The 20,005-nt window shown below is 40.8% G+C and overlaps 1 protein-coding gene across 2 annotated transcripts; it reads left to right on the plus strand.

The window, feature by feature from the left end:
* Positions 1-3,182: 3,182 nt before the first annotated feature.
* On the plus strand, positions 3,183-13,691 carry TIFA (TRAF interacting protein with forkhead associated domain). Of its 2 annotated transcripts, none has more exons than XM_007496009.3 (2): positions 3,183-3,589; positions 12,306-13,691. In XM_007496009.3, the coding sequence occupies exons 1-2, from the start codon at positions 3,198-3,200 to the stop codon at positions 12,337-12,339; spliced, it is 426 nt and encodes a 141-aa protein (XP_007496071.2). In that variant the 5' UTR covers positions 3,183-3,197; the 3' UTR covers positions 12,340-13,691. The 2 variants fall into 2 exon arrangements, with proteins under 2 accessions (XP_007496071.2, XP_007496072.1); XM_007496010.3 differs by lacking the exon at positions 3,183-3,589 and adding an exon at positions 3,642-4,121.
* Positions 13,692-20,005: the final 6,314 nt, after the last annotated feature.

The following is a 20,005-nucleotide window of genomic DNA, read 5'->3' on the forward strand; positions in this document are numbered from 1 at the left end:
ACAATCTCTGCTAGAGTAATTCAAGTCCAGACTCTGTCAAACCCCAAAGGTCTCTCTCTGCCTAGATCAGAAAAACCCAGTCTCTTTTGGTCTGGAACCCAGAGATAAGGTTTCTCCCTTGGTCAGTAACCCCAGAGAGCCAAAGTCTCCTCAGTTCATCTCCCCTGGCCAGCTCCAACTGCCTCTCCTGGGAACATTCCATTTTGAATCTTCATTTCTTGATTGACAGACAGGTCCTTCACCTTAGTCTGCATGCCTGGCTTCTCTTGCAAATCCTCTTTCTTCATGTCTCTTCTACAACTGGCCTCCCACTGCCACCAAATGTAAGCTCCTTGGGGGCAGTCACAGTTTCATTTTTGTCTCTGTAGTCCCAGTTATTCAGTCTTCTCAGTGATGTCTGACTCTTCATGACTCAGTTTGGGGTTTTCTTGGCAAGGATACTAGAATGGTCATTCATTTCCTTCTCCAGCTCATTTTACAGATGAGGATACTGAGGCAAAGTTAAGTGATTGGCCCAGGTTCACAAAGCTAGTAAGTGTCTGAGATCAGATTTGAACTCAGGAAGAGGAATCTTCCTATTTCCAGGCCAGTTACTCTATGCACCATGGCACCACTTTAGCCCTAACCCCATTTAATTTTTTTGGATCAGTCTTGTGATTCCACCAATCCTGGAAGCTCCCTTCTACTAGTACAATCCCTAGGATCATAGATTTATAATTAGAAGAGACCTTACAGGCTAGCCAGTGTAATCCTTCCTGATTGTGCAGATGAGGAAACTGAGGCAAGGAGAAGTACAACTAGTGTTTGAAGCAGCTTGCATTCAGGTTCTCCTGATTCTTTAAGTCTAGCAGTCTACTGAGACCCAACTGTCTCAATGCAATTTGTGGTTTTAGAAAGCAGCCAGGCATACAAGTCTAGTCAAGTCAATGAACATTTATTAAGTGCTCTCTGTGTGCCAGGCATTGTGCCGGTGGCTGAGGGTACAAATCTAAGCAAAAAGACAGTACCTTGGGGCAGCTAGGTGGCTCAGTGTTTAGAAAGTCACACCTGGAGATGGGAAATCTTAAGTTCAAATCTTATCTCAGACACTTCCTAGCTATGTGTGATTCTGAACAAGTCACTTAAGCCCCATTGCCTGGCCTTTATAGCCATGGAAGTGATACTTGGTAACTATTCTAAGACAGAAAATATAGTTAAAGAAAAAAAGATAGTACCTTCCCACATTCTAATACAAAGTATATAATACACAAAAGGGAGCTGAAAGTGTGTGTGTGGGAGGGAGAATGAAGGGTTGCTGATGTGCATACCTTCTTAAAATGGAATTTTGTGGAAGAAATCACCAATGGGGGACTGACGTCTGGGGTAGAGAGAGAAAAAGGCAGCTGTAGCATTGGGTTGAAATCCACATAAGGAAGAGAAGCTTCAAAACTAGCTCCTTAGCTTAGCAACTTTGGTACAGGACTGGAACACAAACTTGCCAAAGTTTCCAATAACTAGGTGATGTCATATAGGCAGGTACAGAGGCAAAGAATCTATACAATGTTTGTTAGTTTCTTATGGAATTCCTCAGAGAGTTGAGTCATGAGTTTCATACATTAAACTTCATCTTTTTTTAAACCCTGACCTTCCATCTTAGAATCAATACTGTGTATTGGTTCCAAAGCAGAAGAGTGGTAAGAGCTAGGCAATGGGGGTCAAGTGACTTGCCCAGAGTCACACAGCTGGGAAGTGTCTGAGGTCATATTTGAACCCAGGACCTCCCATCTCTAGGCCTGGCTCTCAATCCACTGAGCTACCCAGCTGCCCCCATACATTAAACTCTTAATAAATTTAGATTGAATGAATCAATGATCTCTTCCTTTTTCAAGATAAGGAACTTAAGAAAAGCAACTAGGAAAGACTTAACCCTTTAAAAAATAATAATAGTTTTATTCTTTTTTCCCAACAGAATTGCTAACTTCCTTCTCTTCAAAACTACCCCAAATTAAAAAAAAAAAGGAAAATGACAACCCTTGTAACCAACATGCTTAGTCAAGCAAAACAAATCCACATATTTGCCATGCCAAAAACCATATGTCTCATTCTGTACCTTGGATCCATCTGTCAGGAAGTGGGGAAAATGATCTATCACTGGTTCTCTGGGATTATGGTTTGCCATTGCATTTATCAGAGTTTTAAATTTTAATAACAAATTTTCACATAAGTTTTCTAAAGTTATATGATCCATATTGTCTCTCTTCTTTCTGGAGCTGACAAGCAATTGTCTGGGTTATATATGTATTATCACACAAAACACATTGCTATAATATTCATTTTTGCAAGTGTATAATCTTGTAAAACCCAAACCCCAAAACATATACTCAAATCAACAAGGGATAAATCATGTTTTCTTCTGCATTCCTATTCCAATGATTCTTTCTCTGGAGGTGGATAGCATTTTGTCATAAGTCTCTCAGAACTGCCCTGGAACATTGTATTGCTGTTAGTAGCTAAATCTGTTACATTTGATCCCCACAAAGTTTCAATTACTTGTATAATGTCTCTGTGTTCACTATAGGTGCCACTATACAGTTATGTCCCTGAAACAATGTAGTGATTGTTTAACAATTGGCTCTCTGAAACCAAACCACAGAAAGAACTTCAAGACACACTTTTAAGTTTAATGTATATTATAATCTGTTGCTCCATCAATTTCCTTAATTCAATCAAATAAATCCAGTCCTGATTTGCAGCATTTGCCCATTTCAGAGGTGGAAAAATTCATATTAAAGACTCCCCAATCTCTTGGCCTATAAGAAAGAGCTGGCTCCACTACACCCTTCAGAGACCAATAATGCTTAAGCTGTTTACACCCTTTAAGAGGAATGAAATTCTGCTATTGATGCAGGATTTTCTGGTATTAGCTAGCCAGATAGATGGCTTTTTTTTGTTTGGGGTGAGAGATGAGAGGAGAGACTTCATGGTGGCTCTGAAATCATCCTCCTGGAGTCGCCACAAAGGAAAACTGAGAGGATCTTGGGTGTGGGAGAGATGACACTTCCAAATGGTCCAGTTCCTTTCTCCAGGGTGACGGACAACCCCTGACAATGCATGAGATTATTGGACCTTTCTCCTAAATCATTTTGGCAGCATCTCCAGAACGTCCAAGTCTCCGGAAATATATACTCCACCCCCCACCCTTTTCCGCCCATGCAGCGATGTTCGCGTTGCAGGGTCATCTTGCCCTGAAAGAAGAACTTTTCAGCCTTTTTTTTTTTTTGGCCGCAGTTCAGTCTAGTCTTGGCCCCTCCTTTCCTTATCCGCCCCCTCTCCTGTCACGGGACTGGGCAGAGGCGGAGAGCTGGGAAGCCAGAGGCTCTGTCCTGCAGCTCTCCCTCCTCCGCGACACACACTGGCTTCTTAGGTCCAGCTCACACCTGTTGGAGGGTGAAACCAGCTCTGTGGCCGCGCGGCGGTCCTGTGCAGTCAGCCTAGCTTGGCGAGTCCCGCCAGCGCCGCGCCTCTGCCTCTGCCCATCCCCAGGCAGCTGCGGCGGGGCCGCCCTCCGGAGTCTTGCTGCGTCTAGTCTCCTTGGCCTTGACCGGGCTAGGTAAGAAGGAGAGGGGAGGCGCCTCCCGGGAGCCCGTCGCTCAGGTTTGGCCGATGTGTCAGGGGAGGGCAAGGCGCAGTTTTGGAGCAGCTGCTTCTCTGGGGCGGGGGCCGGGGGGAAAGCGCGTGGAGGGAAGGGGATGTGCCCACGGAACCAGCCCGCGGGTGGCGGCGTGGCTGTTTCGGGAAGCCGTGGGCCCGAAATCTGCTAGATTTTGGCCGTTTGCACACAGTTTGGAAAGTGAAATGCAGAGACACTGAGGAGGGAGGGGGGAAAGTAGGGAAGGAAGGATATAGCCGGAGTAATCCCGAATATGCACATGGAAATAACGCACCTCCAGAGTGGTTTGCATCACCACTGCCAGTGCTGGAGAGGAAGACGCGACAAGCAGCCGGAGGCCGGACATACTTTTGAGTTTGGGTTTTCCCCATTCTCTTGCTGACCAGAAACCACAAGTAAGCTCAGAAGGGTGCATAGCCCAAGGCTGAGAGCTCAGGGACCTTAAATTCCGTCCACGTCGTCCATTTTACCGGTAAGAATATTTAAGCTCTCTGTGATGAGGTTACAGCAGCCCTGTCTCGGACCTCAGTATTCTAAACTGAAATCAGGTTTGGGAGCTTGGGAGCTCTAGCCTCTTTCTGGAGGGCCCAAACTTTAGGGAAGAGCAAGGATGCAGGCAAGCGAGTTTACCTAAGTAGAGGGCGCCAGGTATGGGAACGCTTTCTGTCAAGGCAATGCCTGGGAATTTAGAGGTTAAAAAATACTCAGTTTTACCCAGCCAGTCTGTATCAGAAACATTTGAACTCAGCCCTGACTCTCAGGCCAGCTCTCTATTTTATATCATACTGCCCACCTATCTAGTGTCGAGACTTAAGGTGTCAGGGCTTAATAAGGAAGACTGTCCAGATGGGACCCCAGGTTTCCTGACTCGACTGTTTTGTGTGTTGTTCAGGGCTTTTTGTAGAGTGCTGATAACTGATTTTGTTAGGGTAGCATCCATCAGCTCTGCAGGCAGCAAAAGAAAGTTGGTTCCTCCCGACTTTCCTGGGTTTGCTAATAGAAATCAGGCTAGTTGACAACTTTTCTATATCTTTTAGAAGCTTAAAAACACCACCACCCCCAATAGATATTTAGCCACTGTCGTGTAGTGTTTATTGAATCAAGCTTTTCTGGATCTGGGCTTGGAGAGAGAGATGGATAGATATGAAGGAAAACAGACCCAGACTAGACATGGATATAGATAGATGAGAGACAAGCGATAGACGGTTTAGATCGATAGTTGTTCAGTAGTGTCTGACTCTGTGGCGCCATTTAGGGTCTTCTTGGCAAAGAAACCGAAGTGGGTTGCCATTTCCTTGTCTAGCTCATTTGACAAATGAGGAAACTGAAGTATTCAAAGTTACACGATGGTCTAAGTGTCTGAGATCAGATTTGAAGTCAGGAAGATCTCTTCTTGACTCAAGTTCTCCACTTAGCTGAGATTGATAGGAAAGAAGAAAGGAAAGGCAGATGGAAGGAAGAAAGGATGGATGGATGGAAAGACATTTGTTAAGCACCTACTATATACCAGACACTGTGCTAAGTTCCAAGGTTAAAAATGCAGCAGGACAGTCTCCTCTCTCAAGGACTTGACATTCTAATTGAGGAAGACAGTACACTAGGGGGAGAAAGAAAGTTGAGTTGTTTTTTTTTTGGGGGGGGGGCAAAGGGGCTGTTACAGTAATACACTAGCTTGGTTCCAGGCAAGATAAGGCAGAAACTCATCTATCTGAGTTCAGGGTCTTGGGGACATTGTTAGTGTGAGTCATAAGGAAGAAGAGCCAAGTGCAGCTGCCTTTAAAATGGAGCAGAAAGAGAGCCATTCTTTTTCTAAGAAAGATAACAATCAACTGATAAGACATTTCCAGGCAAGATAAGGTAGAAACCCTTCTATCTGAGTTCAGGGTCTTGGGGACATTGTTAGTGTAAGTCATAAGGAAGAAGAGCCAAGTGCAGCAGGTGGCTAAGGAGCTGAAAGAGCCATTCTTTTTCTAAGAAAGATAACAATCCATTGATAAGACATTTCTATCTTGCTTTTCCTTGTTTCTTTCTGAGACTTTTTAAATAGATCTACTCCCTCTAAAGGTTGTAGCAGCCCAAATGCTGTATTTCCCAACCTTTTTTGCTGCAAGGTGAAAAAAATAAAGTCATAATTTTGGTGGAGTTTTAGAGGATGTTTTGATTAGGAGGAAATCCTGCCTGCTGCTATTAGTACATTCATTTCATCAAGCATTTATTAAATACCTAATTTAAGCCAGCTGGTGAGCCAGGAGGTGTCTCAACTAGTTAGCATCTGGGGCAAATCTCTTAATACTAAGGTTATTAGGGAGGAGTTGTCAGTAGGCACCTGGAGAGTGCCCTACACTGAAGAAATGACTGGAGTAGACCAAAAACACCAAAGCAAACAAAACAAAAAACACAACCCAGACAAACAAACAAACAAAAAAACAACAGGGGCAGTGAGGTGAACCACTGGATAGAGAGCCAAACCTAGAGGTCCTGGGTTCAAATGTGACCTCAGACACTTCCTAGATGTGTGATCCTAGGCAAGTCACCTCACCCTAATTGCCTGGTTGTACTCTTCTGCCTTGGGACTGATACTAAGATTCCAAGACAGAATTTAAAGGTTTTTTAAAATAAAACAACAAAAACCAAAGGGCAGTCTTAGTCCTTAAGTAGTTTCAGTTCTTTTAGAAGATACAGTGTATAAATAGGTAAATATCTAGGTAAAACTAAATAAATAGGTAAAGCAATTGAGAAGGCACAGACAGTTTGAGAAAAGTGGGGAGGGAAGGAAAACAGTTTCATAGGGAGGAATCGATGTCTGAGCAATGCCTTGAAAGATGAGGGTTCTAAGAAGCAGAGATGAGGAAGAAGTGCATTCTGGGCAGAAGGGATGGGTCTAATTTGGGGAACTGCCCATTATAAGAAACAAAGAAAATTGTTTTTTGTATGCACGTGGTGTAAAGTCAAGTTTTTAAAGCCCCCACGCTGCCCATTTTGGCTTCCTCCTACCCACTGCCCCAAGTGTTCTTAGATCTTTGGATGTAGAGTGAGAAGGGCTCTCAGATTTCAGGTTTAGCATTTTCTCCTGACCAGAACAAGTAGGAGGGGATCATGATCCCCTCCCCTCCCCTTAGCCTTAGTTCATCTCTCCCATTTGCCCAGGATCCCCCTTGAGTTTATATTATATATTTTCTAGCTCATTTGTTATTTTTTTTATTAGTTTTTAATCATACTATTTTTGTATTGTGATGACCTTTTTTTTTTTGGTGGCTTTGAATGTACATCTTCTGTCTTCTCCTCTCCCCCAGTATTTGTCTTCAGGGAAGCACCATGGTGCTTTACTTAGAAGTCACAGGAGCAGAATTCAAATCTTAGTTCTGCCATTTTGTTACCCTGGACAAGTCACATCATGGATTGAGAGCCAGAAGTTCCAACCCTCTCATTTTACAGATGAGGAAACTGAGGCTGAGACAAATTAAGTGATTTACTAGCCAGCCAATGATCTCTGGAGATTTCTGATAATAAAGTATGCTCTACTGTAACACAGCTTCTTAGTTATAACAGAGAGATGGTTTTCTGCCTGTGTTACATTCTCCGGTTGGCAGGTTTAGGGTTAGTTTCGCTTCCACTTTCCTGGAGGTTTTAGTTTTTATATTCTGGAGTTCAAATCTGGCCTCAGACAATTGACTGGACAAGCCATTTAAACCTGTTGGCCTCAGTTTCCTTATCTGTAAAATGAATTGGAGAAGGAAATGGCACAGCACTCCTGTATCTTTGCTAAGAAAACCTCAAATGGGGCTGAGGAGTCGGACACATCTGAAAAAACCCAACAACAGCAGCTGTGTTGTAGTGGAAAGGGCCATTGAACTTGGAGTCAGAGGACCAACTCTGTCTAAGTCATAGATTCATTGAATTAGAGCTAGAAGGCACCTTAGAGGTATAGTTCATCGGGTCCAACCTCCTCAGGTTATATTGAAGAAACTAAGGTCCAAAGAGGTCAGGGGTCTCAAGGTCCCACAGATGGCCAGGGGCAAGGCTGGGGTTTCATCACACATTCAGAGCAAAACTATTCTTTGTCACCTAAAAGCTGAAGGTCTTAGTTTAATCCTCTCTAAAGCAAGAGGCTGTTCTAGATTTTCTTCCAACCCCAGGAATTCTATGAATGCCATCTAGCATCAGAGCATCTTCTTCTCTAAACAGGTAGGACTGAACCCTGACCATCATTACTTATCTAGCTTCTCTTTTAAAAAAGCTTAACTGGCTATCAGACCTTTTTTATCATTACATAGACCCAGAGTTTCTAGGTTCATAATTTGTCAGTAACATTTATTTTATTTGTTTTAGTACAACTTGGTTTACTTTTATTTTTTGTTATTTGCTTACAGGCATGAAATAAATTTTATTTTTTTAATCTTTATTTTATTCCAATAACAAATTTACACAAAAATTTCCAAAGTTACATGATTCAAATGGTCTCCCTCCTTCCAGAGTTGAGAAGGAATTCCACTCTCAGTTACATTTATTTATTTATTTTTATTATTATTATTTTTATTTTTTAAACCCATACCTTCCATCTTGGAATCAATTCTATGTGTTGGTTCCAAGGCAGAAGAGTGGTAAGGACTTCTCAGTTACATTTAAGGGAGAGACTGCCTTCTGATTAGGGAGTGTTTTCATAAGAAAGTTCCCTCTCAATCAGATTTAGGATGAATTCACTGACCCCATCTCATAGAATGTAAACTCTTCCAGGGCAGGAGGCAGGTCCATTTCATATTTGTAGTCCATTACACCTAACGAAGTGCCTCGGAACAAATAAACTCTTAATGGTTGGTTTTTTAAAGAATTTTACTTTGTTTTCATTTGCCAATTTCTTTTTAGTATTTTTAGATGATTCTCACTTTTTGGATTTGAAATATCTTAGTTTGCTACAGGGGATGCTCAGGGAATTCATTAAAATTCTTTAGTAATCCAAGAAAAACATGAAATTTAATTTCTATTATCATTATTATGTCTTATCCATGATGAGTGTTAATAAATATTGAATTGAATGAAGAAATTTTTATTTTTGTGCATCAATGTTCCCTTTAAACAAGAGAATTTTAAATTAGCTGTATTACTATACATCTTCATTATCACAGACAAGGATTTAATGATTTAAAAATATATTGTTATATTACATTGTTATAGATTGTATATACTTATATATTAGAGATTGCCCAACTGCATAATAGGTAAAGATCATAGGATTGTTGATTTTGGAATTGAAAAGGAATCTAGAGGCTATTCAGACCAATGCCTTCATTTTGCAAATGAGGAACAGAGGTCCACTGAGGTTAAATAACTTTCAGAAAAAAAATACAATTTAAAAATAAATGATAGTTATTCATATGTAAAATGAACACTTAAGAAGTCATCTCCAGCAGGACCTCCAACTTTGTTCTGTTACTTTTTATCCACTGGTGAACAAGGCGAGAAAACAGAACAGAACATCTGCCCTGAGGAGGGAGGGATATTAACAGCTTCAGGATGTTGAGGTTAACAGTTAATTTGTGGCACTTGTGGTTAGTGATATTTGTTGGAGGGCTGTTAATTTAACAGAAATAATAAATAATAATAATACAATAACATATAATAATAAACGTATAATATTAATAAACAAAAATAATCAAAATATTAATTAATAAATAAGATATAATAATAAAATAACTAATATTCTATCATAATTCTAGCAAAATACTTTCAATCATTTTTCTTCTCTTCAATGCCTTTTAATTTTTAGTTTTTTAATATACACTTTTTTTCTTTAAAAAAAATTGTTTCATTAGAGGCAGCATGGTATGTAGTAGATAGTGAGGTTGACTTAAAGGATGACATGAGTTTGAGACTCACCTCTGACAATATCTGGCCATGTTACCCACTTAACCTTTTTTTCTAGGCAACTCTCTTAAAGTCTTGGTCTGTATGGGGAGTGAGAGTTATCCAATACCAATAAAATTACCAGACCAATCCATATCCCTATAAATATTTCACTGATGGGACAATTAGGTGGTTCATTGGATTGAGAGCCAGACCTGGAGATGGGAGGTCCTGGGTTCAAATTTGACCTCAGACCCCTTACCCATTGTGTGAGCCTGGGCAAGTCATTTAATCCCAGTTGCCTAGCCTTTATTACTCTTCTGCCTTGGAACCAATACTAGGTATTGATTCCAAGATGGAAGGTAAGGATTTTTAAAACAAAAATAAATTTGTCACTGATATTTTATTATTATTTTTAAATTTTATTTTTATCAAAAATATGCTTCCATATTGATTGTTGTTGTAAGAGCACATTCATACATAACCAAAACCCCATAATAAAACCTGAAATACTGATGTGAAAGAGACTCCAACAGATCTTTCTCTGGGGGTGGGTAACATTCCCCATCATAAATCCTTCCAGATTGTCCCAGATCTGTGTGTTGCTGAGAGTAGCCAAGTTTTCACAGATGATCATCGTAAAATATTGCTGTTGCTATGTACAATCTTCTCCTGGTTCTGCATATTTCACTCTGCATCAGTTTCCGCAGATCTTTCCAGCTTTTTCTGACATCATCCTGCTCATCATTTCTTTAGCACAATATTATTCTATCACCAAGATGGACCACAATCTGTCCAGCCATTCCCCAGCTGATGGGCATTCCCTCAATTTCCAATTCTGTGCCAGTACAGAAAGAGCTGCTATATATTTTTTTACAAGTAGGTCCTTTCCCTTTTTTATTACCTCTGTGGGATACCGACCCTATAGTGGTATTACTAGATCAAAGGGTATGCACCATTTTAGAGCTCTTCGGGCATAGTTCCAAAGTGCCCTCCAGAATGGTTGGATTTCCCGGATACTTTAAAAACTCTGCTGGCCACTTCCCAATGACCTGCATGCCTGAAAACAAAACACTGCTTTGAATAAAGGAGAATAATTGAACGAAAATCTAAGAGGATATGCCTTACTTTGCACTTTTTAGCCCAGAGTCTGGCTGAGAAAGAGGAGCTGGACTTTCAGTGATTGAGTGTGACTGTGTTCATGAGAATTCTGTGGTCTGTCAGCATAACCTGAGAACTTAATGGGCTCCTAGAGCTACGTCAAGTTTTAGAAAATGCTTTCTGATCCTCAAGTTCTTTGGCTAATAGATGAGATTCCTTTAAGGATAGTGATGAAATTTTTCCTGGGGATTAGGTTGGATAAAAGGAGAAGTTATTTTTTCTCCCTTTCAAAAAGTAGCTTTAATCGTCTACCTTTAAAATGATTGAATACCTATTAAATCCAATTCTTTGTGACCCCATTAGGGGTTTTCTTGACAAAGATATTGGAATAGTTTGTCATTTCCTATTCCAGATCATTTGACAGATGAAGAAACTGAGGCAAATAAAGTTAAGTGATATGCATTGGGTTGCACAGCAGTAAATGCCCAAAGCCAGATTTGAGCTCAGAAAAGATGAGTCTAACTCACTTCAGGTCTGGCACTCTATCTACTGAGCCATTGAGCTGCCCAGTTAGGTACTTGCCCCTCTGAATATTATTCCGTTTTGTTGCTTACATTATTGGTGTCAAAGCGATTTGCACATGTCTCTTGTAATCTCTAAGACCTTCAAGGCTCATCTTAAGTCCCATCTCCTGAAGAAGGAGTCTTCTGATTTTATCTATTTGATTTTTTGTCTATTTGTCAACTGATACTTCACCCTGATGTTGAATAAGTACATGTTGCTGAGGCAGCTGGTCACACCTGAGGTCAAATCTGATCCAGACACTTCCTAGCAGTGTGACCTTGGGCCAGTCACTTAACTCCATTTGCGTAAAAAAAAAAAGTAACTGAATTCGTTTTACATATTATAAGGACTGGTGTTACTGGTGTTATGTTATCTTACATAAGCAAGTAAATTGAATCATAATCATATTGTCTATGTTACATTAAGCCCCTAATACCTGAACTTATGTAAGAATTATATTAATATTTCTACCCAGATATGTATTTTATAAAGTTTATTAGGAAGGGTAGACAATCATAGTTTTAAATTGAATCATTCCTCTAAGTAACCTGACCATGAGTTGCCTAGCTTGCCAGTCCCTTCCTCCTTCCCCGTTAGCTGCCTGTTCTATTCCCAAGTTTGTTCAAAAGCCGACAGCCTAAAAAAGACCTGCCCCCTTCCTTTTATTGACATTCGCAGACACTGTGCTGGCATTTAGGGAATGTGGACAGACAGGTTGACCCTCCAGGAGGGGGAAGGAATGAACTTCCCTGATACACTTAGAACTTAAAGAAATATTTTATTTTTTTATTTTATTTTTTAAAAAACCCTTTCCTTCCATCTTGGAGTCAATACTGTGTATTGGCTTCTAGGCAGAAGAGTGGTAAGGGCTAGGCAATGGGGGTTAAGTGACTTGCCCAGGGTCACACAGCTGGGAAGTATCTGAGGCCAAATTTGAACCCAGGACCTCCCGTCTCAAGGCCTGGCTCTCAATCCACTGAGCCACCCAGCTGCCCCCTTAAAGAAATCTTTTATGAGAAATTTTTCAACAAAATTCTTTTAATCTGAGAAATCACCTTGATATTGAAAAATTTGTTTTCATACTTGTGAGACAAATCTCATGTTAATATTTGGTGACAGACTAACATTGTGGTTCATTTGCTGCTGGCAGGTCTGCCTCTGATCCCTGCCATGGCCAGCTTTGAAGATGCTGACACTGAGGAGACCCTCACTTGCTTCCATGTTACAGTCTATCATCCACGCCAGGATCACAATCAGGTGTTTGAGAGGCTGAGATTTTGCAAACGAGAAAAGCTCTCATCCACAGAAGTGGTAACGTTTGGTCGGAATCCCAAAGTGTGTCATTATATCTTTCAAGACAATCAAGTTTCCAGAATTCTGTTCTCTCTGCAGCCATTTAGAGACATCAATAGTTCAATCCTCTCATTTGAAATTAAAAATCTGAGTAAGAAAACCAGCTTGCTTGTGGGCAACGTAGAACTTGGCTATCTCAACAAAACGGAATTTCCAGGCAGATGCATCATGCGGTTTGGAGACTACCAAGTCCTGATGGAGAAAGAAGATGGGGAGTCCTTGGAATATTTTGAGACACGCTTTATGCTGTCCCCACGGTCACTCTTAGAGGAAAGACACTTGGGAAGTCCTGTACCTGAGAATGGAGGTTCATCTTCATCTTTATTGCCTACAGAAATGGATGAAAATGAATATTGAACAGATGGAGAAGATGAGAGGAACATCTAAAAGGAGATGGAAAGGAAGGCGACTTAATGGATGTGGTTTGTGCAGAATGAACTGAACTTTAGCTGCATTTTCTTCTTTTCCTCTCATCCAATTGGCATGGATACTTTGGGGTTGTTTTTTGAATTCTGTAGCTTTTTTGGGCATAGAAGCTGCTTTGTGGATCAAGAATGAAAGACTTGGTTGGCAAAAATATTCCATCAGTATCTTCCCCATAGAAGAAAACCCACAGGAAGAGGTTCAGTGCTCTGGGTGGATCTTTATAAAGGATTTACAGAAAAGCATGGATGTGAATTACACAGGACGTGTGTGTGTGTGTGTGTGTGTGTGTGTGTGTGTGTGTGTGTGTGTTTAACTTCACTTGGGAGCAAGAAGATCTAGCATAGATGAGATTATAAGGGCATCTAAGGGCTTATCTACTTTCATGGAGCGTGATCTTCTTGGATCCATAAAAAATTAATTTGATTACTTTAGTGCCTTTTGAAGAAGGTAAAATATGAAACATATTTTATACTGAACATATTTTTCAAATTACATTTTATTTTCAGATCCACATTCTTTTAGGTGTCCCACTGAAAAAAAACCCTTGTTATAAATATTGTGTGTATATTTTTTTAAAAAAACATTTTTATGTATAAGGTATGTATTTGCTTATATGTGAATGGCCAGATTTATGATTTTACTGGGACAGGAAATTTCCAATGAAGAAACTCCCTTTACCAATTTAGATTCATCTGCTTGGAGATCATAAACTCTTATTGTTTCATTTTTGGTCCTTGTATTAAATTTTGTATTTTCACTCTTGTCTGGATAATGGACTATGCCTTTGTTTGGTCTGACCCTCTTACTGCACAGCATTTTGGTTTCCAAAGTTAAGGACCCTGGCCAGTTACAACCCCGTCCTCAGTTAAGTCTTTCAGAACTGGAATACCCAGACTGGTTCAAGATAGCCACTCATCTCTTGTAGCTCTGTGCCAGGGGAGTGTGGTTCATGCTCTGAGGTAGCTGAAATGACAGATTCACTATTCTGCCTCATCTCTGGCCTTAGGAGAAGGAGATAAAATTTTCTCTTGGTTTTCTTTTTTTTTTTAAACCCTTACCTCCTGTTTTGGAGTCAATGCTGTGTATTGGTTCCAAGGCAGAGATGGTAGGGGCTAGGCAATGGGAATCAAGTGACTTGCCCAGGGTCACACAGCTGGGAAGTGTCTGAGGCCAGATTTGAACCCAGAACCTCCCATCTCTAGGCCTGGCTCTCAATCCACTGAGCCACCCAGCTGCCCCCTCTTTTTTTTTTTTTTTTGAGAAAAGAGTCAGGAAGAATGTTGCTTCCCAGATCCCTACCTTAATTATATATCAGAATCACTGGGAAATATTTAAAATCTTTTGAAGAAGAACAATGTCAGATATTGTTTTAGGAATATTTTAACAGTCTCTATTTCATATTTCAAGACTCTACAATTTTGTTGTTATGAGTGTTGCCTCTGCTTATAAAAACTGGAATCCCTCCATGCTCTTGTAGAAATCCTATGGGATTTCAGGGATTGAAAAAAAATTTCTTCTGGTGGTCAGCCACTTAGCTGGGCCCTTTGAACTTGGCTAGTCTGGTCCATAGATGACAGACAGACACAGTCTTTCACGGGGCCTGTACTGGAGATTCTGTTCAGCATGGTAGGACCAAACAGAGCTTGTGCCTCTCTGACATAGCCTTGGAGAACTTAAGGTCACTCCATGCCAATGAGGCTTTGGAACAACCATTACTTTACTGGACATAATTTTTAAAATCCATGTGTATAATTTGTGAGGAAAAAAAACCAACTTGTAGGATCAGATGAGTTTTAAATTGATAAGGAATTAGCCACCACTCACAATTATAAAATCTATGTATATAATTTTTCAACATATTTAGGACCATTATTTCTCCAAGATTATATTATAGCAAAAACTACAATTGGTGACAGAGACAAAATTAATATATTAAGTTTTCTAGTTAACTGAACTTACCCCATTTAAGATCAAATATTTAAATATTTACTGTATTTTATCAAATTTCCAAAAACCGTCACACCTTAAACACAAGTATAATTTCTCATCTTCTTAATGATTCTCAAACATGAATTATTGTACTGATACCGTAGCCTTTTTGCCTTTTCTCCAAACGACTTCAAACTATTTCACTTTTTCTCAAATTCTTTTCTGCCTTTTCTGTTTTCTGCTTTTCTTTTATAGCCAGATAGCTTGCTTATGTCTTGTTTCCTGTCAGCACACCTGGTTCTACCATTCCTAGCCTTCCGATTTGTTGCTTTTCATTTAGGAAACCAGATAACCTGGGTTGTATGCATTAAATGTAAATGGATCTAGGATGATACAGAGGGAGATTTCTGCTTAGGTATGGGGAGGCCTAGATGGCCTTTGAGATCTCCTCCAACTGGAGTTCTGTGGAGCTTCCCCATGATTTAAGCTGATAGGTTTTTTTCAGGGAAGTCTTTTTCTGTGCCCTCTATTCTTTGGGAGTTGGGTGAAACCTATGAACCCTTCAGAATTATGTTTTTAAATACACAAAATACTTAGGATTCCAAAGGAAGCCAATTATATTGACACATTTAAGAATAATTATATTAAACTTTGGAATTATATTGAAATGCAAGTTATATTAAAAAACAAGTTCATGGACTTTGTAATAAGTACCGGGGTGTAGAGGAGCCTCTTGGCTTTCTGGTTTGCTGCCAAGTTGCACATAGGTTGGGCAATATTGGACATGCCTTTAGATAAATGAAGTGTTTGTGTATCTCATTTTTTGGCTTGCCAGAAGTGGTATAAAAGACATCATAATGTTGACTGGCAGTCATAAAGGGAGAAGGAAAAGGACAAGAAAGCTGGAGTTACTACACCGGTCTTCCTCAAAATGGTAAAAGAACCAAGGGGAAAGTATCCAGTACATTGAATGGGTTTTCCTGGAGGATTTGTCTAAATTCTTGGAGAATTCCATGGAATGAGTGTATGGAAGGAGCATCACCTGCATGGATGGCATGGAGGTGTATGTTTTGGGGCAGGGGTAGGGGAGGAAGAGACCCTGGATCTCATGATTTCACAGATCTGTCAGAGTATCTCATTCTAATCACTTGACTTAATCCATTCATTCTTTTACTAACAAAAATGTGTTTGTTTTTCTTGAACCCTTACCTTCCAATGAATACTAAGCTTGGGTTCCAAGGCAGAAGAGGGGTAAGAGGGTAGGCAATGGGGATTAAGGGACTTGCCCAGGATCACCCAGCCAGGAAGTGTGTGAGGCCACATTTGAACCTAAGACTTCCCGTCTCCAAGCTTTTAATGCATATTTGCTATTAAGCTTCAATAACATACTAAATGCTGTTTACAATAACCACTCACATTTATAAAATGCTTTATTTTTGTATAGAAAGCCTTAAATCCGGTGTCTTTCCTCTTTTGGGTTTTCCTAACTTTGCCCAATCTTGTCTTTCCATAGTTGCCTGCAAATTTCCCCAGTTAAACTTGAGTTCCTTGAGAGATTAGGGACAATCTTTTGTCTGCCTGGCACTTGGCACATTGGTGTTTATGAATGTTTATCAACTGACTGACTTTACAACAATCCTGGGAAGTAGCACAAAGAATATGCTCCTCTTATAGATGGGGGTGGGGGTGGAAAGTGGGGCTCCAAGACCTTGTGACTCATTCGAAAGTCATGAAATATGTGGCAGAAACAGACTCTTAAGTCCTTTGCTCTTTCCACTATACTGTCCTTGGATAGGTCTCTGATCATAAGAATTTCATCTACTGGTGTCAATCGCATCCATCCCCGTGCAGCTCTTGTCCGTGTCATCTCGTAAACCCCCCTGATGGGGATCTTCCTCTCATTCGTTGCATGGATGCCAATGGAATATGCAGACTATCCATCACTTATCCCTTGCTTGTCTCGAGACTAGCCCATTTTTTTTCCCTCCAGGAATACATTTCTTTGGCATCTCTGAAAACAGTGAGGATGTCAAGATTATTCACAGTAGTTGTCATTATTACATCAACACAATCCATTTCCTCTTGTTGGACTTGTTAGCTGACCTGACTGATGGATGGATTGGTCATTGGGAGAAGGCTCTCACTTGTCAAATAAGAACAAGCTAAGCTAATATTTTAGAGTTGGTCTAAAAACTGGTCGTTGGCACCATTTTCTTTGGCATTCCCTTACGGTTCCGCAGAAGGTGAAGGGACACAGAACAGCAAGCCATCATATGTTTTGTTTGCTTCATCGCTTTCTGTGTTTCATTCACCACCAAGTGTCTGGCCTCCGGGTGATGGAATCTGGTTCCCCAATGGCAGGGCATACGTAGTCTGTCGAGGCTCTCCAGCATCAAGCTCTGCTGCTGTATCCTTCAGGAAGGCAGGGTCATCTCCACACCACAGGGAGGCTGTGAAAGCGAGACGGTACCAAGCTGCCTCTCCAACCAGATGCCGATTCATCGTCATGAAGGCCCTGGGAAAGGTCATGCTAACCCCAGAGGGAGGGTTTCATTTCACAGTGTGTAAAAACTTGAAAAGAGGGAATGTTCAAAATAGTAATATATCAGAATGTCTTGCTCCCAGACCCAAAGTCTCCACTGCATACCAGTGGGTCACAAGGGTGTACTGAGTGTCCGTGGTGTAAAATTTAAATTAGTCTCTAGTAATAGAAATATGTTTTATGAGGTTTATTAAAGATTATTAGAAATCAAGGATACAAAATAATAAAAAATATGTCTAGGGCTGATTAGCCCATTCACAGCTTACTTACTACATCTTGCAATGGCCAAGTAGAGGAAGAAAAGGCCAAGGTAGGCATTACCGTCAGTTAAAATACTAATTGTGATCTCACTCAGGTGAGATTATAGGGAATTCTGGGAAATACCAAGGACTTCTGGAGATTGAAGTCTAGGGTTCAAATCTCCATTTTACAGTGGTGAGCTGTAATTGTCTACCCGATATTGTTGTCTGACGGTCCATTGCAAAGGCTGGCCTGGATGCCCACCATGATGGTTTAGCTTTGAGGCTCTCCTTCTTGGAGATGGCTTCCGAAATTCCCACTTGGGTTTGTTCTTGGATTAGGAAACTGAGGCAAGTGTAGCTTCTTAGTATTGTGTGACATTTCCCTATCATGGTTTCTGTATGACCCATAAAAATGAAACTAATTTCTGGAATGCCTGAGTTAGTTTTGGAAGAAGATCCATGGAGTAAAGGCCATCACAGGCAGCGCTAAGGATGGGTTTGGGACCTCTGATTGATTCTTGGGAGAGCAGGAATTGAAGCTTCTGGAAGGGACATCATTAGACATTTCTGTATAAACAAATGCATAATGTGAATGTTTATAGTAAAGATTTTTTTAAAAAAAAGTAAATTGTTCTTTTTAGTTGTCTTTATCTAAAAGATGCTCTTAGGCCATCTCTTCTTTACTACTTCCCAGAGGGCAAAATAATTGTTGGGGAGAAAAGAATAACATCTTGTCTGATTCTTATTTTAGGAGCAAATATTCAAGTCTCCAGCTATTTTCCCAAACAACCCCAATTCCATGAGCTACCCTTAGAATAAAAATCCTTACCTTCTGTCTTAGAATCAGTACTACGTGTCAGTTCTAAGAAGAAGAGTGGAAAGGGCTGGGCAATTAAGGTTTGAGTGACTTGTACAGGGTCACCTGGCTAGGAAGTATCTGAGACCAGTTTTGAACCCAGGATCTAATGCCTCCAGGTCTGGCGCTCAATCCACTGAGCCAGCTAACTGGTCCTAGAATGTTTATTTTAGTCACTTTAATTTATGGCTATGATATGCTTCTCTTCCTCTAGATTATTTGAAGCTCCTTTAAGTTAATTAATTGAAGAACATCACCTTAAGGAGGTTCAGCTTATGAGGCTGACTCCTATGTGTCCCCTTTAATTTAACCAGATTGGGGTGGGGGGGGAGAGTGGAGCTAACATGGTGTAGTAGCAGCAAAAGCTGGAACTGCTCCAGGAATAATTTAACCAGATGAAAAGAACCCCTTCAACTCTTCCATGGTCATACACTGCAGTCCTTGCTCCTACCTACCAGTGATCCTGTAAGTGGAAGATAGCTACCATTAGTGCAGACCCCCATCACCTCATCCCTGGACCTTTGGTGATGGGGGTCTGCATTAGTGGTAGCAGTGTCGGAGGGAAGAAGGGGGCATATGAGAGAGAGGTTAAGGCATAATCAATGGTTTGAGGATGTTAAGGATGACCCTTAGATGGTGAAGCTGGGGGACTGGAAAGGATTGGGGTGTTACTAAAAGCAGTAGGGAAGGGTGGTGGCTCAGTGGATTGAGAGCCAGGGCTAGAGATGGGAGGTCCTGGGTTCAAACCTGGCCTCAGACACTTCCCAGCTGTGTGACCCTGGGCAAGTCACTTAACCCCCCCATTGCCTAGCCCTTATCACTCTTCTGCCTTGGAGCCAATACACAGTATTGATTCCAAGATGGAAGGTGAAGGTTTAAAAAGAAGTAATAGGGAAGTTCAGGAGTCAGGTTTGAGGGAAAAGATGAGTTCTGTCTAGACCCATTAAGTTTGAGATTCCTAAAGAACAGTGGGAGAGAGGTTAGGACTGGATAAGGAGGTCTGAAAGTCATCATCCACAGAGATGACAATTAAAACCAAAGGAACTGAGGAGGTCACCCAGAGGAGAGTGGAGGGCAGAGAGCCCAAGTCAAAGCCCTTGGAAGATACCTGTGTTTAAGATCTCAGAAAGGAAACTAAGAAGGAGAGATCTGATAGGGAGGAGGAGAACCTGGAGAGAGAAGTGTCCTAGATGGCTAGAGAAGAGGCTGATCCAGAGTGTAAAAGACAGCAGGGAGGTCAAGAAAGATAAGGACTGAAAAAAAATTATTAGTAAATTTAGAGGAGTTTTGGGGTTCAGATCTTTAAAATGCACTAGCTGTATGGTCCTGGGAGAGTCATTTAAGCCTTCCATGCCTGTTTCCTCATCTATAAGAGGATTGGACGAGACCTTCCCAGCTCAAAATCGATAATCCTGTGATTCTACGAACAACACGACATGGATTGCGTTGAGCCCCAAGAAGTCACTCCAGGTTTTCCTGAATAATATTCATGGTACTCCCGA

This window comes from Monodelphis domestica, chromosome 6 (genome assembly GCF_027887165.1).
Source record: "Monodelphis domestica isolate mMonDom1 chromosome 6, mMonDom1.pri, whole genome shotgun sequence".
NCBI lineage: Eukaryota > Metazoa > Chordata > Mammalia > Didelphimorphia > Didelphidae > Monodelphis > Monodelphis domestica.